Source organism: Trachymyrmex cornetzi, unplaced genomic scaffold (assembly GCF_001594075.2).
Source record: "Trachymyrmex cornetzi isolate Tcor2-1 unplaced genomic scaffold, Tcor1.1 scaffold719, whole genome shotgun sequence".
NCBI lineage: Eukaryota > Metazoa > Arthropoda > Insecta > Hymenoptera > Formicidae > Trachymyrmex > Trachymyrmex cornetzi.
In genome coordinates this window covers 819,559-841,283 of record NW_017300047.1, presented here as the reverse complement: position 1 = coordinate 841,283, position 21,725 = coordinate 819,559, and the positions used below count along the sequence as shown (strand labels likewise).

General features: G+C 34.9%; 1 protein-coding gene across 1 annotated transcript in view; it reads left to right on the top strand.

The window, feature by feature from the left end:
* The window catches only part of mgl (low-density lipoprotein receptor-related protein megalin), a 61,405-nt gene extending 45,443 nt beyond the window's left edge, over positions 1-15,962 (top strand). The window contains exons 13-29 of the mRNA XM_018517692.1: positions 44-1,043; positions 1,232-1,880; positions 2,037-3,207; positions 3,322-3,742; positions 3,870-4,078; positions 4,209-4,604; positions 5,335-5,902; positions 6,391-6,634; positions 6,746-7,353; positions 7,422-7,717; positions 8,415-8,932; positions 10,094-10,331; positions 12,116-12,370; positions 13,230-13,736; positions 13,998-14,976; positions 15,052-15,151; positions 15,294-15,962. Coding sequence (XP_018373194.1) covers positions 44-1,043; positions 1,232-1,880; positions 2,037-3,207; positions 3,322-3,742; positions 3,870-4,078; positions 4,209-4,604; positions 5,335-5,902; positions 6,391-6,634; positions 6,746-7,353; positions 7,422-7,717; positions 8,415-8,932; positions 10,094-10,331; positions 12,116-12,370; positions 13,230-13,736; positions 13,998-14,976; positions 15,052-15,151; positions 15,294-15,569 — 8,435 coding nt within the window. The 3' untranslated portion in view covers positions 15,570-15,962. The remainder of the gene's footprint in view (positions 1-43; positions 1,044-1,231; positions 1,881-2,036; positions 3,208-3,321; positions 3,743-3,869; positions 4,079-4,208; positions 4,605-5,334; positions 5,903-6,390; positions 6,635-6,745; positions 7,354-7,421; positions 7,718-8,414; positions 8,933-10,093; positions 10,332-12,115; positions 12,371-13,229; positions 13,737-13,997; positions 14,977-15,051; positions 15,152-15,293) is intronic.
* The last annotated feature ends 5,763 nt before the right edge of the window (positions 15,963-21,725 follow it).

Below are 21,725 nucleotides of genomic sequence, written 5' to 3'. Positions count from 1 at the left end.
AAAAGAAAATTTTATTATTTATTAATTTTATTATTTATATCAGGCAAAGATAGCGATAACGAGAACGGTACGATTTATGCCATTCCCTATAATGGTGGCAACCGGACGGAGTTTCCAAATCCTTCTGGTGATACTGGTATTGTCGGTTCACCATCCACTATGGCACTGGATTGGCTTGGACGAAATATGTTTATTGGCAACAAATTTGCATCTAATATCGAAGCTATCAAATTAGATGGCAAGACACGATTCCGCACAATCGTTTTATCAAATGATGGAAATCGAACGTCAGTATCTAAACCAAAGGCGATGTGCGTTGATCCTATTGACGGACAAGTGTTTTGGGTGGACGATGGAGGTTTCGGAGTGCCTCAGAAGATTGGGCGGGTTAATATGGACGGCAGCAATCCGCTAGTTCTTATAGAGAGTCTAGAACGCCCTGAAGCAATTACTATCGATATACCTAGCAAAACGTTATACTTCTCAAGCAAAAATCCAGTTTTTATCAAAGCTATGTCAACGGACGGTCAGAATGTTCGTACCATTCTCACTGCGGCAAGTAACATGGCAATGCCTAAGGCAATAGCTGTCCATGAATCTCGTCTATACTATTTGGACTCACTTTTTGATAAGATCGAGCGTGTTGATTTGCCTAATGGCGATAACCCAACCATTATCATTGATAACGACTCTGAGCTTCGTACTCTAACCATTTATAAAAAACGTGCAACTGGATCTCATCCATGTCTCATAAACAACGGAGGTTGTGAACAGCTTTGTCTACCTGCGTCTGGAGGTACACGCGTTTGTGCTTGCGGAATGGAATATAAGAAGGTTACGGAAACCAGCTGCGAACCTTACAAAACTTTCGCAGTGGTAACTCAGCTGGATGTTGCTAGAGGTTATAGTCTTAAAGATTCCAAAGAAGCTATGATACCCATTACTGGACCTGGCCATCATATCCTCCATGTTGATGTACATTACGCAGGAAACTGGATATATTGGGTGGAATTCAATCGAGGCTTTTGGAATGGTATTTTTAGGTAAAATAAGACTAAAAAATGTTCTTTAATATCTTGTTAACTATTGCGAAAAATGTAAAATGGTAGAGGAGTTTTCGACTCACAATCAGTTTAGTCCGCTCTACATCTATGCGAGAGTTGTATTGTTACTTATCAAACACCCTGTATATAATAACTATAATATTCTATTAATTTCTATTATATTTTAGAATACGACCCAATGGAACGGAATTGCAACAAGTAATCAAACAAGGAATTGGTTCCAATGGAATTCGTGGTTTAGCAGTGGATTGGATAGCTGGGAATTTATACTTTGCTAATGTTTTCCCTCACGATAACTACGTGGAAGTCTGCTGGTTAGATGGTTCCAATCGAAAGGTGCTTGTGAAGATGACGACAGATGCTCCTCGGGAGTTAGCTGTAAATCCTATCAAACGATACTTGTACTGGATTGATTATGGACAATATCCTCGAATAGGCAAAGCCTTCCTCGATGGTAGCAATTGGTCCCCTATTGTGACGTCCGGTATTAGCACACCTCGCGATCTAACGATTGATCTCGCAACACACGACGTTTACTGGGTGGATTCGAAATTGGACACCATCCAAAAAGTGTCTTACACTGGTGGGAATCGAGAAATCATTCGTAGAAATGTACCAAATCCAATGGGCGTTGCCATTTTCGGCGGAGACGTCTACTGGGTTGATCGAAATTTGGCCACCGTTTTTAAGGCGAGCAAATTGAAGGGCAATACCAGCCTTCCTATTCCTGTTAGAACAAATTTACAAAAGCTTAGAGACATTGCGATCTTTGATCAAAACAGTCAACCACCAGATATCACAAATCCTTGCGCGCAGGTAAATATGAATTGAGATATGCAAAATCTTTTATTTAAGAAGGCAAAATTATTTTTTTTAAGTATAAAACTACTTTAAAAGAGAAACAATTAAACACAAAAACAATTTCTAAACAAAATTAAAAAGGCACAAATAAAAAAATTCTTATTTTTTCAGGTAACAAATGGCGGATGCTCTCAACTGTGCTTCGCTTTTCCGAAGGACAATCCTAAATCGTTCACTTGCGATTGCGCAGTGGGTGAACTTTCCTCCGATGGTCGTAACTGTGAAAACGTTCAAGAATATTTGGTATTCGCCACGCGAACCGAAATCCGTGCTATTAATTTAGATCCACACAACACTAATGTGCCTTTTGCACCTGTTGGAAACCTGACAAATGTAGTCGGAGTGGATTTTGATTATCAGGATAAGAAATTGTTGTTCACTCAGATTCGTCCTTGGGCGAAGATCGCGTGGACGCCGTCGGATCGACCGTCCTCCTCCGATCTGCACACACTAATCAGTAAAGGAATTAATCCCGAAGGCATTTCATATGATTGGACTCAAAAGAAGGTATATTGGACAGATTCGTCCAATAACAGCATCTACGCAATGGACATCGACGGATCTAATTTGGTGATGATTGCGCGCGTAGATCGTCCGCGCGCCATCGTTGTTGATCCCTGCAACGGGTCGCTTTACTTCACGGATTGGGGTCGTTTTGGAACATCTGGGAAAATATTCAAAACGACTATGGCGGGGTCGCTGAAACGCACTATTATCGATAAAGATCTTTCGCAACCCAGTGGCCTAGCAATCGATTACGAGGATCGAATGTTGTATTGGACCGATGCTGTACGTGAGAAGATTGAGCGGTCTGATCTCGAAGGGAAGCACAGGGAAATTTTGGTTAGCGCTACCATCTATCCCTTTGCTATCACTGTCTACAGGGAGCATATTTATTGGACGGATCTTCAGCTTCGTGGAGTTTACCGAGCGGAGAAGCACACTGGAGCCGACAAAATCGAGCTGGTGAAGCGATTGGAGGATTCTCCGCGAGATCTTCACGTCTTTTCCGGAGGTAGACAAATATGTAGTGTTAATCCTTGCAACATCAGTAACGGCGGCTGTGATCAGTCCTGCCATCCGGGCAACAATGGCTTACCGGAGTGCAAATGCGACGATAACAGCAGATTGGTGAACGAAAATAGAATGTGTGTACCGAAGAACGTCACTTGCGATGGGAACAAGTTTGCTTGTAGAAACGGCAGATGTATCTCCCGGATGTGGGCGTGCGATGGTGATGATGATTGCGGTGACGAGTCCGATGAGAATACCAATTACTGCTGTAAGTGTCATAAAGCTATTTCTATCATCTAATCAAAATAAATGAATTCGAAGCAAGTATCTCTAACAATATGTTTATCAAAAAATCTATGTAAACGATCTTCATACATTTTAGCTCATCATTCGTGCAGCCCAAATGAATTTCGTTGTAACAACGGTCGATGTATCTTCAAAACATGGAAATGCGACCATGAAAATGACTGTCGGGACGGTAGCGATGAGGAAGGTTGCGTTTACCCACCTTGTGCACCAGGAGAATTCACCTGCACTAATCACCGCTGCATCCCACAATCTCAAGTGTGCAACGGTATTAATGACTGTAAAGACAACGTTACTTCGGACGAGACACATGAGCGATGTCCTCGTAACACTACATGCCCGTTAAATCATCTCAAGTGTGAAAAAACAAACATTTGTGTAGAGCCCTACTGGCTCTGCGACGGCGACAACGATTGTGGTGACAATAGTGACGAAAATCCGATTCATTGTGCTCAAAGGACCTGCCCTCAGAATAGCTTTCGATGTCCCAATCACAGGTAAAATTCTACATTTGACGAATAATTTTAATAACCGGATATGGCTTTAAAATTATTTTGTAAGTTGTAATGTCTTACGATTTTTTTATAACAGAAAGTATTTTCTAAATGCATGCGTATTGTCCAGGTGCATTCCAGCCACTTGGTATTGCGACGGAGATGATGACTGTCTAGATGGAAGCGACGAGCCTCCTGGTTATTGCCAATCCGAAGGTAGAACATGCTTTGGCGATCTATTCACATGCGACAATGGCAACTGTATTCCTAGAATTTACATCTGCGATGGAGACAACGATTGTCTAGATAACTCCGATGAAGACGAGCGTCATCAGTGCAGTAAGTTTTTTAATTATACAATACTCGTCGTTCATTTAGAACTTTGATATTTATAATATTTCAATTACGCATTATTATAATTACAAATTACTTCCCACTGTATCTTGAGGAGTTAATTTATTTTGATTAGATGATAGAAAATGTGATGAAGAAACCGAATTTACTTGCACCGCGAATAAGATGTGGAATCGCGCCCAATGTATCCCGAAAAAATGGCTATGCGACGGAGATCCGGACTGTGTTGACGGGGCTGATGAGAATGTAACTTTGCACCACTGTCCAGCTGCAACTCCTTGCGCCGACAATCAGTTTACGTGTAAAAATGGGCGGTGTCTGAATCGTAGCTGGTTGTGCGATCATGATAATGATTGCGGCGACGGTAGCGATGAGGACAAGTTTTGTAATACCCAGTACAAGCCTTGCAACAGCCAAGAGTTTACTTGTCAGAACTTCAAATGCATACGCAAGCAGTTCCGCTGTGACGGCCAAGACGATTGCGGCGATCATTCGGACGAAGTAGGATGTCGTAAGTATAGTTTAACAGTTACTACGTCGCTAGATTAATATAAAAAATAATAAACGATTTATGAAGACCATATATGTGAATACACAACAAGTAAAAGTTTAATGCCTATTACGGTCGAAGCTGGATCTTAGATGCTTTTAAATAATTTCTATGTGAATTTATATACTAAATATGTAGTCATTTGAACTGCGTTCCGAAATAATTTTTCAGACTTATAAACGTAATTAAACTACTACAGTAATATCACAAATTGATAAGCATTTATTAATTTAATAATTTGGTGCTCAATCTGGTACCTTATCAGAAAGATGTTAATGTACTGACAAACTGTAAATAAATATTGCAAAAAATACCTAGGCCGGGAGTCGAACCTGGACCTCTTGTATTCCGTATGAACGTCCTAAGTTTTTATAAAAAATTCTAGAAAAGAAATTTTTCAGCACTTTTATAAAGTGTTTCGATTCAATTTGTACATTTTGAAAAATTATATAGAAATTCTGAAAATTATATGTAAATTCTGAAAAATCATATAAAGAATTTTAAGAAAAAATCTAAGAAAGAGGAATACTAAAAATAAATGGGAAATATTATTAATTCCCCGATCTTGCACAAGAAAAAATGTGGACATTTTGAATTTTAAGTATATCCAAACATTTATTCAATCTTTCTTCTTCTAATTTTTTTTTTGGCGCGATATGCAGTAACAACAATAACGTTAATTTTCTTTTAGCATCTAAGGGAAAGAATACAACGTGTCCGAATCCGAAGGACTTTATGTGCACGAACGGTAACTGCATTGACTCGCAGTTAGTGTGCAACAAGGAACCAGATTGTACGGACGAAAGTGACGAACCCCTGCACTGCAATGTGGACGAATGCGCTCGAGTCGAGATAAATCAGTGCGGGCAGAAATGCGTGGATACACCGACTAGCTTCTACTGCGAGTGCAACCCTGGCTATAAACTGCTGGCCGACGGCAAAGCCTGTGATGACATTGACGAATGCATTGAAACGCCTCAAGTGTGCAGCCAGCAATGTGAGAACACGCCTGGTGGTTACTATTGCAAGTGCAACGAGCGCTGGTATGAAAGAGAGGCTGACGAGCATACATGCAAGCGAAGGGACAAAGTTCAGCCGTGGATAGTGTTCACGAATAAGTATTATGTTAGGAACATGTCGATCGATGCGTCCCAATACAATTTGATGCATCAGGATTTGATCAACGTTGTTGCACTTGACGCGGATTACGCCCAGCAAATGCTATACTTCTGCGACGTTACCGCGAAAACAATATATAGGTACATTGCATGTTTTTTCCTGTTTAATGCTATCTCTGGTGAAAAAAAATTCTCATATAGTTTCATAATACTTTTAAGAATTTCTTTACATTTAAAAAAATTTTGTAAAAATTTGAAAAATTCTAAACTTTTTAAAATTTTATAAGTATTATTTTAGAAATTTTAGAAATCAAATTATATTTCAAGATTCAATACATAAAAATTTTCAGAAAAAATGTAAACTTTCTCAGCATTTCTACAAAAATATTTCAATTCGTATAAAAATCTTAAAATTTTTCTTATATATATATAGAAGGTTATAAAATTATATAAACACTCTAAAAAAAAATCGAAAATTTATATAAATATTCTGAAAAGTATATAGAATTGTAAAAAAATTATATAGAATTGTGAAGAATTCTAAAGAGAAAGATATTCACTAAGGATAAGATGGATATCTTTTTTGCTAAAAAGCTTGTTTCATTTAAATGTTTTTTCTTTATTTATAGAGCACCAGTGAATGGCGGTGAGAGGGAACCAATTATCCGTCACGACAGTCTAGGTCTCGAGGGTATTGCTATCGATTGGGTTGGTCGGAAATTGTATTGGTTGGATCGTCATGCAAAGCATTTGGACGTTGCTGAACTTGATGGCACAAACAGAAAGACTTTGCAAAGCGGAATAGCAGACCCACGTGCGATTGCCGTTCATCCCGGTGCTGGATACTTATACTTTACGTCCTGGCATCTTCAGGTGGATTTTAGTATTTTACACTAAGTATTCTAGTTTCCTCATAGATAATTATATTGTAGGCAAAATTATTACAAAGTTACGAAGACGTAATCATAAATTACTAAATTTCAGGCGTACATCGGTAAGATGGGCATGGATGGTAGCAACTTCACTCGAATTCTGACATGGGAGGACGACATCGCCTGGCCAAACGCCCTGACAATCGATTATTTCACCGATCGCATCTTCTGGGCAGACGCCCATCTAGATTACATCGCCTTCGCCGATCTCGAGGGTCACAATCGGCGGATCGTTCTGAAGGGCGCTTCTGTGCCACATGTGTTCGCCATCACTGTGTTTGACGATTTCATTTATTGGACTGATTGGAATCTAAAAGCGATTAGTAGGGCGGAGAAGTTCTCTGGTGCGCACCTACAGGTGATACGCAATACCACCCATAGACCCTACGACATTCACGCCTATCATCCTCTTCGACAATTACCCTATAACAATCCCTGTGCGAATAACAACGGCGGTTGCTCGCATCTTTGTTTAATTGCACCGCCCGCTAGCTCGTACTTGCTCGAAGGATATGGTCAGCCTGGAGTCACCTCCTATAAATGTAAGTGTCCGAATCAATTCATTCTGGACAAGGACGACAAGACATGCATAGCGAATTGTACCGCTGGTCAGCATCGTTGTGGACCACCCGACGAGAAGTGCATTCCTTGGTATTGGAGGTAAGATATGTTTAAATTAAGTTGTCAAACAACAGAAGAATTCCAATGAAAATATATTGTACCCGTAGATGCGACGGAGAAAAGGATTGCAAGGACGGTACTGACGAATCATCGTTCAGTTGCCCACAAAGGATTTGTCGGCCAAGTTTCTTCCAATGCGCAAACAAAAATTGTACGCCGAGCGTAACAATTTGTGATGGAATTGACGACTGCGGTGACAAAAGTGACGAAGCTAAATGCGCTCTAGAATGCGGGGAACTCGAGTTTAAGTGTAAATCCAATGGCCGTTGCGTTCACGATTCTTGGAAATGCGATGGGGATGCCGATTGTAAAGATGGTAGCGATGAAGATCCTTCCATTTGCCGTAAGTATCATCATGTTACATCTCAGTTGAAAAGTAATTAATGATAAAATCAATAAAATTGAAATAATAATATTATAACAAAAATGGATTTGTCTTAAGAAATGCAAACATTAGTAAAAAGAGAACCGTTAGGAGTTGCGGCAAACAGCGGTAAACAGAGCGTAGTTATATTTGTGTAATTACTTTAACATATTAGATTACAATCAATTCACAAACCGTTTCGACTCCAATTTGAGCCATCCTCAGCAGTAATGATTAATATACAAAATTAAGAATAAGTAGTTCCGTATTTTTCTATTAGTACGATCTTACTCTATCACTACATGAAGAATTTATTGCCAAATATTTATTTATTAAATAATAAACAATTTTTAAAGGCTCATCTTAATGAAACTTGAAGATATCCAAGTTCTAAAATCTTTTTTTACGATGACTACAGGCATGATCTAATAATGAATTTTCTACTAAACACAGTTTTCAATCCAAGAGCAATAAATTCATGGTGGAACCAATAAATAGCGTTTATTAGTTTGGTGGAAATATCGCTATCTCGTATTAGGCGCCTATCTCATAATAGGGGGTTTTCCTCTATATATTATAATTTCTCTATAGTTTTGCATTTTATGTAAAACACGAATTTAGATAAATATTTCTGCTTTTATTTACTTCAATTTGTGTAATTTATATTACTATTTAGACAACCGTGTCTGTGATCCGAGCACTGAGTTCAGTTGCAAGAACGGCAAATGCATTCCCAAGCTGTGGATGTGTGACTCTGACAATGATTGCGGCGATGATAGCGATGAGCCGGCATACATGTGTCGGCAAAGAAACTGCACGACCGGGTGGCAACGGTGCCCAGGACATGCAAATTACCGATGCATTCCGAAATGGCTATTCTGCGATGGCAAAGACGATTGCCGCGATGGTTCTGACGAGCGTCCGGAAAACTGTCCGAAATGCGATCCCACAATGGACTTCAAGTGCGCCAATAACCGGTGCGTACCGAAACAGTGGCTGTGCGACTTCGCTGACGATTGCGGGGATGGTAGCGATGAGACAGACGCGATGTGCAAAGATAAGTACCGCCAATGTTCCGAGTCCGAGTTCAAATGCAAAAATGGCAAGTGCATTGCGTCCAGATGGAGATGCGACAACGAAGACGATTGTGGTGACAATAGCGACGAGGAGCAATGTCATCAATGGGTGTGCAAAGTACGTAAATAGATAGATTGAGATCAATAATCTTCTTAAGAATATCCCTCCCAAAATTGAAGTTAATCGGATTGTTAGTTTCGAAGAAAAGTTTACACTCGTCTTGAAAAACACGGTTTCATAAAAAAACGTAAAAGATTCGAAACGATCTTTTTATATAATAAAATGGCTTTGCCTTATCTTAAGTCTTGGCTTAAAATATTCTTAAAGATTCAAACTTTTAAAAATGCAAAAAATATTTTCGATTTTTTCAAAGTTTTAGGGTGGTTAGACCCCTTAATCCTAATTTAATTTAAATGCATCGTTAGAATATGCATTTAGACTAAATTATAAAATTACTTTAAAATAATAAGGTTATTTTTTTTATAATTAACCTTTAATACACACCTTTGACTCCTTTGAGTCATTCGTGTCCTGCGCATTTCTTTTCTTTGAAATACTAAGAGCACCTGGTCAAATATCTGTCTCTTTTCTATTCCTAAAAAAACTTTAACATCTAAAGAACAAGTTTTGTGCTTTGCCGGCCTCAATTCATGCGTATCTTTTGACTATAATAACTCCGAAGTTCACCTCTGGGTCACAAATGACCCATTGTGTGTACAGAGTGTACATTTTTTATAATTACAAAATTTTTATTTTTTTTTTATTTTCAACTAATTCTCGTTTGTATTGCGGAAATAATTCGCGAATTATTAAAAAAAGAAATTAATGCTAGAACAACATTGGTTTTTGGCATCCTTATGTTAAATGTTGTCTGTAATATTATAGGTATAGGTATTATTGTTGTCTGTAAAGTTATAAAAAACAATTTCTTAATAAATTATAAATTTTTTTAATACAATAGCAATAATAAAATATATTGCTTAAAATATAAATGCAATATATCTTCAATTTATAGCCATCATATTAAAAAACCATTTTTAGGTTACTAAATAACTAAATTTTTTGGACAGCCGACACTTTAACTATTTCTTTTTTGTAGTTTGAAATGTCAACTTTAAGATATTGAAACATATTTTTCCTTTAAACGTTTTTGTTTCAGAGTTTTACATTTTTGTATGAAAAAGTACATTTTTCTCATTTTGTTAACTATATTTAATTAAAATTTTGTATATCAGGGATTATTAAGATATATAACAATTTTAATGTAAATTTGCGCAGCATGATAGTTTCCGATGTGCCAGCGGTCATTGCATCGCATCATATCTTCGTTGTGACGGAGCGCGAGACTGTCGCGATATGAGCGATGAGATCAACTGCACACCGAGATATCCCGGAGGAAGATATTGCCCGCAATCGCGATTCCAATGTAACAACAATCTTTGCGTCTCGTTGAATGACATCTGCGATGGCACCGACGACTGCGGTGACAATTCCGATGAAAATGCTACCATGTGTAGTAAGTTTATTATCGCACCCTGGTGACAATATTTTTCATGCAACTTTTTCAGAACTTTTATATAAATTTTATAATTTTTCAAAATTTTTGTATATTTTTTTAATCTTTAAAAAATTTCTCTTTTTGAAACGAATTGGAACACTTTTCAGAAATACTGTGAAAGTGCACATCTTTTCTAGAATAAGGATCCGCGCACAAAGATGGTCGGAACTGTTTCTGATTGAATCGTAATCGTAAGTCGTTGTTGTAGGTCAACGCACAATGATTTTACGTAAACGACATACGTAAAATCATTGTGCGTTGCCCTACGACAACGACTTACGATTACGATTCAATCGGAAACAGTTCCAATCATCTTTGTGCGTGGATCCTAAGGTGACCAGATTTTCGAAAAAAAAAAAACGGGATACGAGTGAAGTGAGAATTGTAAAACTGCTTATCGATTAATCGATTTTTGATATGGGAATCAGGAAGAGTCAAACGATTTTATAAGGGGATTTTCTACAACGCCAAATATTTTCATTTATTGCGATATAATAAATAATATATATTAATATAAATTATTATTATAATAGACTATATATTAGACAAATAAACAAATAGTAAAAGATATATATTTAAGTAATGTCATAATCAATAATACGTGCTAAATGTTGTGATGAGAGCACGACGGTTGTAATAGATTTCTAGATCTTTCTCTACTTTATATTGTTTGAGGGGCATTTTGGCATCGTATTTGTCTGACATTTGCCTAAGAAGCCTAAAATTTTTTAAAAGCAAATTGTGAAATGCTCTTTCTAATTATCGTATTCGATTTACTGACTCGACCTAACTCCGAGTCAATGATCTGTCCTGTTTAGCTGCAAAAGAAGAGCTAAACTGTGCAAGAACTGCAGCTAAAAAGAACAGACCGTTGACTCGGAGTCGGGTCGAGTCAGTAAATCAAATACGCTATAAGAGGCTCTCTAAACGGTCTAAATCAATAGTTCCAAAACACAACCAATCAGAGATAAAGAATTCAAACATCGCATTTTTCTAGATTCTTTGTTTACATATCAATTCGAAAAAACTGGACAATTCAGTTAAAAACGTGACATATGGTCACCCTATTCTATAATCCTTTATACCTACATATACCTATGTAAATTCTGAAATATTCTAAGATTTCTCGTTCTATAATTTCTCTTTGAAGAAAACTCATAAAAATTGTAAAAATTTAAGGTATTTTTAAGAAATCTTTATAAATTTCAGTCGAATATGATAAATTCTCAAAAATATCATGTGATCTTTAGTGAAGATTTTTTTCATTACTTTTATAGGAATCAGAACATTTTTCAGAAATACTCAGAAATATTCGAAAAGTTCACATTTTCTCTTAAAATTTTTCATATATGTGACTTCTGAAATATTCTGAGATTTCTCATCCCATAATTTTCAAAAAAAATATTTTTAACTTTTTTAGATTTTATACTACATTGCATCAGAAATTATACTTAGAACAAAAAAATCTTAGAGATCTAAGGATATTTCATTAACATATATGAAAAAATATGAGAAAAGATGTAGACTTTCTGAATATTTATTATTTTGAAAAGTGTTCCAAAATTCGTATAAAAATGTGAGAAAGTTATAAAATTATACAGAAATTATACAAAAATTCTGAAAAATTATATGAAAAATTCTGAGCAAATTTTTCACCAGAGATATCATGAGAATGTTTTTGGGTGATATCGCTTGGTTGTTTTACAATGAGAGTAACATAATATTGTTGTGTCTTTACGTAGCAAACTTCCAGTGTGATACACACAGACGGTTCCAATGTGCCAACCATAAGTGTATTGCCAGATATCAGCTATGCGACGGGATCGACAACTGCGGCGATGGTTCCGACGAGAACAACATGACAATGTGTGTGAAACAAACTCGTCCGTGTGATCCGATCACGGAATATACCTGCGCGAACAAGAAATGTATCGACCATCAGAAACTCTGCGATCTCGCGGACGATTGCGGGGATCTATCGGACGAGTTGGGATGTCGTAAGTTTTATTCTCATCCAGGATTGGGAATGTTATTTCACAAAAATAACACGTAACTGTTACCGTTACTTTTTGTAAAATGTAACTCGTTATCGCGTTACTCGTTACTAATTTCAAAAAGTAACGCGTTACTGTTACTTACAATAGACAGTAAGGATTAGTTACTTTTTTATAATGTTAAAGTAAGATGTTGGATTTAAAAATTACATTAGTTAGTAATCAATATTAATTGTAAAATCAATATTAAAACTTATAATTCTAAGCAGTCTCTATATAACAACGTTTTCTTTATATTAGACTTATATTTAACAAAAAAATCTTCGATATAATTCTTTATATTAATATTATTATTTTTTAATATATATTTATATTTAGGAAATTAAACTGTAATTTACAAATGCAGATTTTATTAAAAATTTTTATTAAATATTATTTTTAATCATTAACGTTGTTATTAAGAGGGCATTCCAATATTCACTAAAATAAAAAATTTATAATTCACGTTACATACTACAAATTTTCATTATTGGCAGTAATTATTGGAATACAGCCTAAGAAATGAAATATAAAATATTTTTTCATATTTAAATTTCTGTTATAAAATTTTTCTAGTTAATTGAAAATAATATGATCTATTGAATAGTTATAAAGCTAATAATAAGAGATCATTGTAACGATAAAAGTAATGGCTGAATTCGTTACCATTACTATAAAAATGTAACGACCTTACCGTTACATATAGAAAAAAGTAATTATTGTCGAAAAAGGAGTAAAAATTACATCCCAATCCTGTTCTCATGTTCTTCGCTCCACCCGTTCTATAGTCGGAAATTATCAGATACCTATATTGTGTTTTCAGATCACAGTCATCACTGTTCGGACAATGATCGCGGCGGTTGCGCACACGTATGCCACAACCTCAGTGACGGCGGCTATATCTGTGCCTGCTATCCCGGTTACATAATCTCGCAGGATAATCGGAAACACTGTGTGGACGTCGACGAGTGCCAAACCGGTAACCATCAATGTTCTCACATCTGCACAAACTTGAATGGCACATATACCTGCTCTTGCCGGCATGGTTTCCAATTGTCGGATAGACACAGTGGTGTATGCCGCGCTGAAGGTGATAATGTTGTCGTGCTGTTTGCCAACGGGCCCGAACTACGAGCGTACGATCTGCGCACTAGGGAAGAGATGGACGTGATAGACAGTGAGAAGAGAGTGCAAGCCATTGATTTTGATCCCAGGACAGAATATGTTTTCTGGATTGATTCGTATGACAACACTATTAAACGGTCCTACATGGTGAACGCCAAAGAAGGCGAAGCGAAGATTGGACACGCGCAGGACCTTAATACGAAAAGTACATACTATTTAATTGTTTTTTTATTGAAAAAATGTTCTTAATTTTTTAATGATTTTAATCCTTTAATTTTTATCCGAGATTTAGATTTTTTAACTTTGTCGATATTAAGTTTTAAGTCATTGAAATTTCAAATCTCTAAATTCTTGAATTGATGTGGAATAGTCTTTAAACGTTTCTTACAATCACATAAATATTTTTTATTTATTTATAAAATAATCTTTACGCGGTATATTTCACTAATAATATTAATTTTTATAGCTGACTCCAGGCCAACAAGTTTAGCAGTGGATTGGATCTCCGGTAATTTGTACTGGAGCGAAATCGATCAATCGGGGACTACTCCTCGTGGCCAAATTATGGTAGCTAAATCGGATGGCAGATATCGACGTAGCTTAATTACAACGAATCTCGAACAACCAACAGCAGTGGTCGTAGATCCCGAGCGAGGGGAAGTTGTGTGGGCCGATTCGGGTAATCAACCAAAAATTGAGATAGCCTGGATGGACGGAGCTAGACGCAAATCACTCGTGACAGAACGGATTGCTAGTCCTTCATCGCTCACCATTGACTATGCCATGGAGCATACACTTTACTGGTCCGATAGCAAATTAGACACCATCGAAGCGATCAGTTTGGCTGGTACCAACAGAAGAATCGTTTTGAAAGGCAGATTACTCAAGAATCCAATAGCACTAGATGTTTTCGAAAACAACCTTTATTGGACTACTAAACAAACAGGTGAACTTATCCGACAGGATAAATTTGGCAGAGGAGTTCCGCACATCATTGTCAAGAATCTCCCTAGACCTGGAGGAGTCAGAGTCTATCATCAGCAGAGATACAACACCAGTCTGAGAGATCCATGTCATAACGATCAGTGCACTCATCTATGTGTAACAATTCCTGGTGGCCACCGCTGTCTCTGTTCAGACAACGTTGGCCCTTTCCAACTTTTGATGAGGGGCAACGATAACGAGAGGCATTGCGACGCCACAAATGAGAGGCCTCTGCCGGCGCCCAGGATATGTCGCTGTCAAAACGGCGGACGATGTCAAGAACTGGATGATAAGCTAGCGTGTAACTGTCGCGAAGAATTTCATGGCGAATTCTGTGAAATGGCGGCGATTGCCGCTCGAGCAGGCGGATCTACCGCTGCTATAGTTATTCCCATAGTCATATGCCTGCTGGTGTTGTTTGCTGCTGCCGCGATCTTCATGGTTCTCAAGAAGCGACCATTGTAAGCAAGATAATTACAAAATTTTACAATACTACAAAATAAACCTCCTTTACTGAACTTAATTACTGTTTATAGTGGCAAACCTGGTGGCCTTGGTAGTCTTACAGGAGCTCAGAGTGTTTCCTTCCGCCAAGGTAGTAATGTAGAATTTGGTGCAGAAGCTCATGAAAGAATGGTAAGTTATTCACTCACGTCGATTTTAACGTATCATCTTACAATTAGATAAATCATGTACCAGTGCAATAAATTATATATGTAAATTTTTCTATTACTGTGTCTATGGCTGTCCTACTTATTATCATATGTCATGTTTAAAGGAACCTCTTGATGTGGAATACAATTTGAACGACGTTACTAATAAAAACCGAGACTTCAGTAACCCAATGTACGATGCGGTGAATATGGAGAGCGGTGCCACGAATGGCACCGGCACCGGTAGTTTGTTTGAAGTACCGGCGGAAATGAAGCCTTCCAGTATACAGCACAAAGAGCCCCCGCAGTTGCATTTGAAGAGAAGAGAACTAGACCCGACGCCTATCGATTCGGGGAAGGATACTCAACAACTGGTTGAAGAGGACAAGTCCGAGTGCTAGGATTATAATTTCTATCTAGGAATTCCTTCAGATCTATTGTGCCTCGAACTTGAAATGCAGGGTGGAGATGTTTCACGAGTCTGCAAAGAATATATGAAAGGACACAAACATAAATTAATTTACCAGTTTTACGTAAACACAGTGCGGATCACTACGCAATTGCTCGTGTACGTTATTTATTAAGCTATTCACCGAGATGTTTTTAGTATATGTGGCGATTAATTCAAGGTTTTGTCTTATCCAGTGATATCCGCGGATATGAGATTATCGAGATCTTTGGATTTTTGAAAAGAAGAATATATCAGGATTATAATTGTTATAGAGGACATAAGAGTCTTTTTTGGATAAACGGGTTAATAAAACCTCTCAACGATAAATTCTGCAGATAAATTTCTTAATTAGATATTTAGATTTGGAAATCTTTTTATTTTATATTCTTTTTCTTTTTTTTTAACATTGAATGGAAGAAAATTTTGGATGTCGCCCCTGAATATTTTTGACAAAAGAATATTTTTATTTAGTAGTAATAAGTCAACTTTGCATATTCTTGCATCTAAGAACTTCGACATGTTTAGGTTCTTATTTTTTTGCCTTCTCAGACTTATGAGAATTTCTGATCACAGATTCTCATAATAAATCTCTAGATCCTTCCAGCCAGGAATTGTGAACTGGCTTTAGGATCTTGAAATTTCGATGAGTATAGTATGGCCGCCAGATGACAACGGTCGCGAGATAAATCGATGGTATCGATTTCACAAGGGTGAATAGGACGAAAGCGAATTGCAATAGGCACAATCGTGTCATTTTTTACTAGGTGTGTGATTTTTAAGTCTTGTAAATATAATTGCCAACAAAGTATAATGTTCATGTTATCCATGTACCATAAAAGACGCAACACATTTTTTCTCAAGGTTGCTATTTGAAGTGTAACGATAACGGCAGGACACTTCCAATAGCTAGGATGTGTATGTATATGTGTGTGTATGCGTGCATGTGTGCGTAGTGCTCGAATTGGTACACTCAATCCATAAATAATCCTTTTAAACACTTGCCATATCTCTGTACATTTTTTAAACATTTTACAATCTTTACAATTTGTATTATAATAATAAGATAAAATTACACTGCAGAAGAAATATGTATTATTACCCAGACAGCACAGAATATTTATGATAAATATTTATTAATATTCAATTTTTTAAATGTTGCATAAATATTACATACATATTTTATATAAAATTTTATTTGAAATATTATTAAAATATAGACTAAATATTTCATGTAATACTTATGGTAAATATAAATAAATATTTCTAATAAGTATTTTTTACTTGAATTATAATATCTCATTAAGTATTTTCATAGCATTTACTATAACATTTACAATAAATATTTCATAATATTTATAATAAATGTTTATAATCTGTGCAATCCAAGACCACAAAAATATTTACAAAATATTTAAAATAAATCTTATAAATATTTATAAATATTTTGTAAATATTTTATAAATAGTGTGTGCGGTCTGGGTATTTTATTAAAAAATTCGTATCCACATAAAACATTTGGAGACAAAATAAAACTTATAAAATTTCGATCCTTAGTAAATTAAGCATGTTTGAGCACTTATCGTACACGTGAAATTTATTCTCAACTACAATATAGCAGGATCAAATTTGATTTTGAGAAAAATAGAGATACAAAGCTCAAAGATATTGACCAATATCTTGATATTTAATTTAATTCAATTCCCGCTATGTTCTTTCTTTTATGTATTATAAAATAAAGCAATGAGAGAGGGTGAGAGAGGGGGGGGAAGAGAAAGAGGGGGAGTGAGGTCCAATAATATCTCTATGGCTGCGTTCGGGGAGCGCGCTATCAACGCTATTTGTGTCATACTATCCTTGTTTCACGTTTAACGGATAATAAAGATAGAATGACACAAATAGTGCTAATAACGTCTCCCCGAACCCAGCCTATAACAGCCAATGACTAATGAAAGTTCTCAATGGATAATATTCCCGGAGTTGAAAATGATCCTTCTAATTACACTACAGTAGTTGAGCGTTAATGATGCACGTACGTCCGTTCAAAAAGCTGTATTCTTGTGCGAAGTATTTTTGTAAGACGTGGCGTTATATAGTTTTTTTATGTTAAGAAAATGGCCTTTTCCTTGTTACGGTGAATAAAGGCGTGCAGGCTCGAGGAGACAGATGTTTCATGTATGAGCGTTATTAATGTTATTTTTGTGAATATTATTACAGAGCACATCGATTTTACGACAGAAAGAAACTTCTCTTGCGCGGCGAACATTATACTTTTGAAATATTCGCCCAGCCAACATCATTGTACATTTTACTAGATTATATGAAGTCGTATCTTCCTGCAAAAGATTGCTGAATTAAAAGAAATCGACGACAATTCATTTTATAAGATAACTTCCTAAGCTTCGAAATCAGAGTAAACTATTTCAATAATTTTGTGTATCTTTTTTAGCTCTCTCTGTCTTTTATTCTTTCTACTATTCGTTAACAGTTAGACTATTTTGCGTTTCATAGTATAACTCTCGTTAATAATAATGGCAAAAAACAATCGAAATTAAAATAATCTCTGTATATTTTATTATATAGGATAGGGCGGGATTATTTTGTCAATTTCAACTTTAAAGTGATATGAAGATTTTTAAAAAAGTGTCTCACATACCGAATTACATTTCAAACGTAACTATAATTTATTATTCAACATAATATAACTTTGTAAATATAAATAACATGTAACGGAGAAAAACAAACATCTAAACTAATGCAAAATTTACGTGTATCGAAATCAGTGGAGTTATTCCGTTCATTAAGGAGCATCTTCAAAAAAACGAATAGTGTAAGAAAATAATTCATTCGTATATAAAAAATTATAGCTTAAATAATATAAAGGTTTCTTTTGAAATTGACCATGAAAATGACAATATATTTTATACCTTCAATTATCACAAAAACTTCAATCATGGTAGCGAAAAATTTCCCTTTGCTGTGACGCGTGCTTACGTTACTCAAACCGACTCAAATACTACTGCTTCTTAAAAACGCAAACATATAACCTTCAAATGTTAAATATGCGCTATTTTAAAACATTATATTATCGCTGGTAGGAATAATCCTGTGGACGACAAACCCTACCTTATCCTATCTGCAGTTTACAATATTAAATATTTTTCTAATTTTTGATTATAAATGAAATAATTAAATAATTACTGATCTCTTGTTGAAAAAGGATTGAAAGATATTTAAGCTAATCCCAGTAAACAAGAAACATTCCAAAATATTTCAGTAACGTTGCAGCAACGTTTCAAAACGTTACTGAAATGTTTTTTGCTTAGTGGAATTGCTAATAACAATGAAATTCAACTCTTAATCAGATGATTAATGTAAATCGAACGTCGGTTAATTCCTTTTAATGCACACATTTTTTGCAGAGTCAGTAGGCGTAATTCTTCTTCCGCAAACTATAATTGCAATATAATATCCTTGTATTGTAATAATTCGTTCAAAAATGCAATTTCCAAGACTTATGAGAAAAATTAATTTGTTACATTTTTAGATTTTTTCATCTTGTAATATAATTTCAAAATAATGACTTTTTTTAAATAATTCTGTAAATATTAGATAATTTAAACACATACAAATTCCGAAGACGGAACGCACTCGCAAGTTAATCAATCTATGTATAATACAAGGATTGTAATTTTATACCTCGATAAAGAGAGAGGATGAGAGATCAATGCAAGCACGTTGTACATACACGTTTCATAAGAACTAAAGGAAGAAAATTATTAATACTGATCTATCCTCCGCACAAATTATTATACATAAAAGAGTATATAAATAAATATATATATATATATATATTTTTTTTTGTTGCAATCGACTTTGACCTGGGCAGGACTCCAGAATGTCCTAATATTATCACGATATATTAATATTTTGTGTATTCTTTATCAAGTTGACAAAATAACAATTGTTAATATATTGTGCAAAAATATCAAACAGATACCGTCCAAGAATAAACTGTAAAGTTGATAATCCAATTTTCCTTATGCTCATGCTATATCAAAGGCACATGATGTGTTGCATCCTTTATATCCGATTACGCAAATTATATTTTTTTACGAGCACAATATCAGTTCCTTTATATGATTTTTATTCCACCAATATCTTCCTTCGATTAATTTTAATTATAATTTTATGTATTTTATTCAATTATATTAATATTATTGTTTAAATTGATTCCATTTCTCACCAATTGTGATTTAATTGATTATTATATTTATAATAAAAAATTTAGACCGTTACATTTTCTATATCGACATAACATCGATTGTTCGTTCTGTCACTCTTGTTCTCGAAATTTTAATTCTTTAAATTTTAATACGAGGAACTATAGAATAATTTTATACCGTGTCGTAATTATTGATACAACGTTTGTGGGCAGCCAGGAGTGGATTAAACTGACAACGAAAAATCCTGTACCATTTTGCAATTTTTGCAATAGTTAGTGAGATATTAATTTTTAAAGATTGCCGAATGAGATCGTATCCACCTGCACCGACCGTTAATTATTGCGAAAATTGTACAATGATAAAGGACTTTTTGATTTAGTTTAGTCCACTCTACCAGCCCATAAGCGTTGCGTTAATAATTACGGGACACCCTGTATAATACTTACATAAGAACTTTTATACATATATGCGGCATGGAGGAATAGTAAGAATAAGCATACTTTTAATTAACTTCCCTGTTATGTGTACAATTTATAAAAAAATAAGCCAACAGTTTTCTCTTTATAAATTCAATAAGAAAAACAGCACGAAACAGTTTGTCAGTAACAAGAGCGTGTCTAGCGAGCGAAGAATGCGTATATAGCATGCAAATGACCAAAGCCAGAGGCTAGAGGCGGTCGAAGTCGCAATTCATTATTGTATTTGAACGTACAATGCGATAAAATCGCAATTTCCTGAATATTGGCAGCATTTTTATTAAAATTATTTTTCTCTATTGTTCATTTCTATCAATATATGTATGTACGTATGTATAAGATTTAAGATTAATTTTAATATGTCTACTTCTATCAATATAGATTAACTTTAATCTTGATTAACTTTAAGACTTTTTATCTTTTTCTAATTCTTAGAAAAAGTCAATTCCTAAGGAGAACAACAAAGTCAAAATAATGTCATATTGACTAAATGGCAAAAAATAACATAAATTTGATCAATAATCGGTCGATGTGACGACAAATTGACATTATTTTGACTTTTCATTCTTCTTGGATTCCTAGAAAAAGAGCTAGTTCTTAGAAGTAGAAAAAGATATTAAGAAACCCCTTGGTAAAAACTTTTTTTAAAATTTTCTCGAAATTTTTCAGAAATTACATTAAATAATCGAACAAATTCAGATTTTTTGTCAAATTTTTTCTAAATATTAGGTTAGTCAAAAAATTCGTGTCGTTTTTTTAGCACAAAATTATATTTACAATATCTTCGTTAAAAATAAACGAAATTTAAATTTAAAAAAACGATTTTGAAACTTGAAATCTCTACTTTCGAAAGATTACTATGTTTTTGAGTTTTTATGTGTTTAGTAATTTTTACATACAGAAAACTACGAGCTGAAAAAGATGGAAAATTTTCTTCTAATTTTAGGTCTATCATTTGCCCCCAAAAATTTGCGAAATTTTCGGCTTTCCATCCAAGTGAAAGCTTAGTTTTCCCTATGAAATCGTTTTTTAAAAATATATTCCTAAGATTTTTTGTTACTGAGTTATCGCGAATTAAATAAAAGAAGCATTTTGACTTTGATTGCACATAACTTCATTAAAAATTATTGTACCTCAATTTAAAAAATCAATTTTTAAAGCTAAAACTTTGCTCTATTAAATAGTATAATAATAACAACAAATATATTCTGTGTATAATTTTGAGCTAAAAAAAACGGCACGAACTTTCTGATCAACCTAATATATTTATAGGAATACAATCAATACTAGAAATTTAAAATACCTATTACGAAGCTGGATCTTCATTGCTTTAAATAATTCAATCTTGAATTACTAATATATACTATATATGTACTTGCATATATATCATATTGTAGTCTTTTCAAA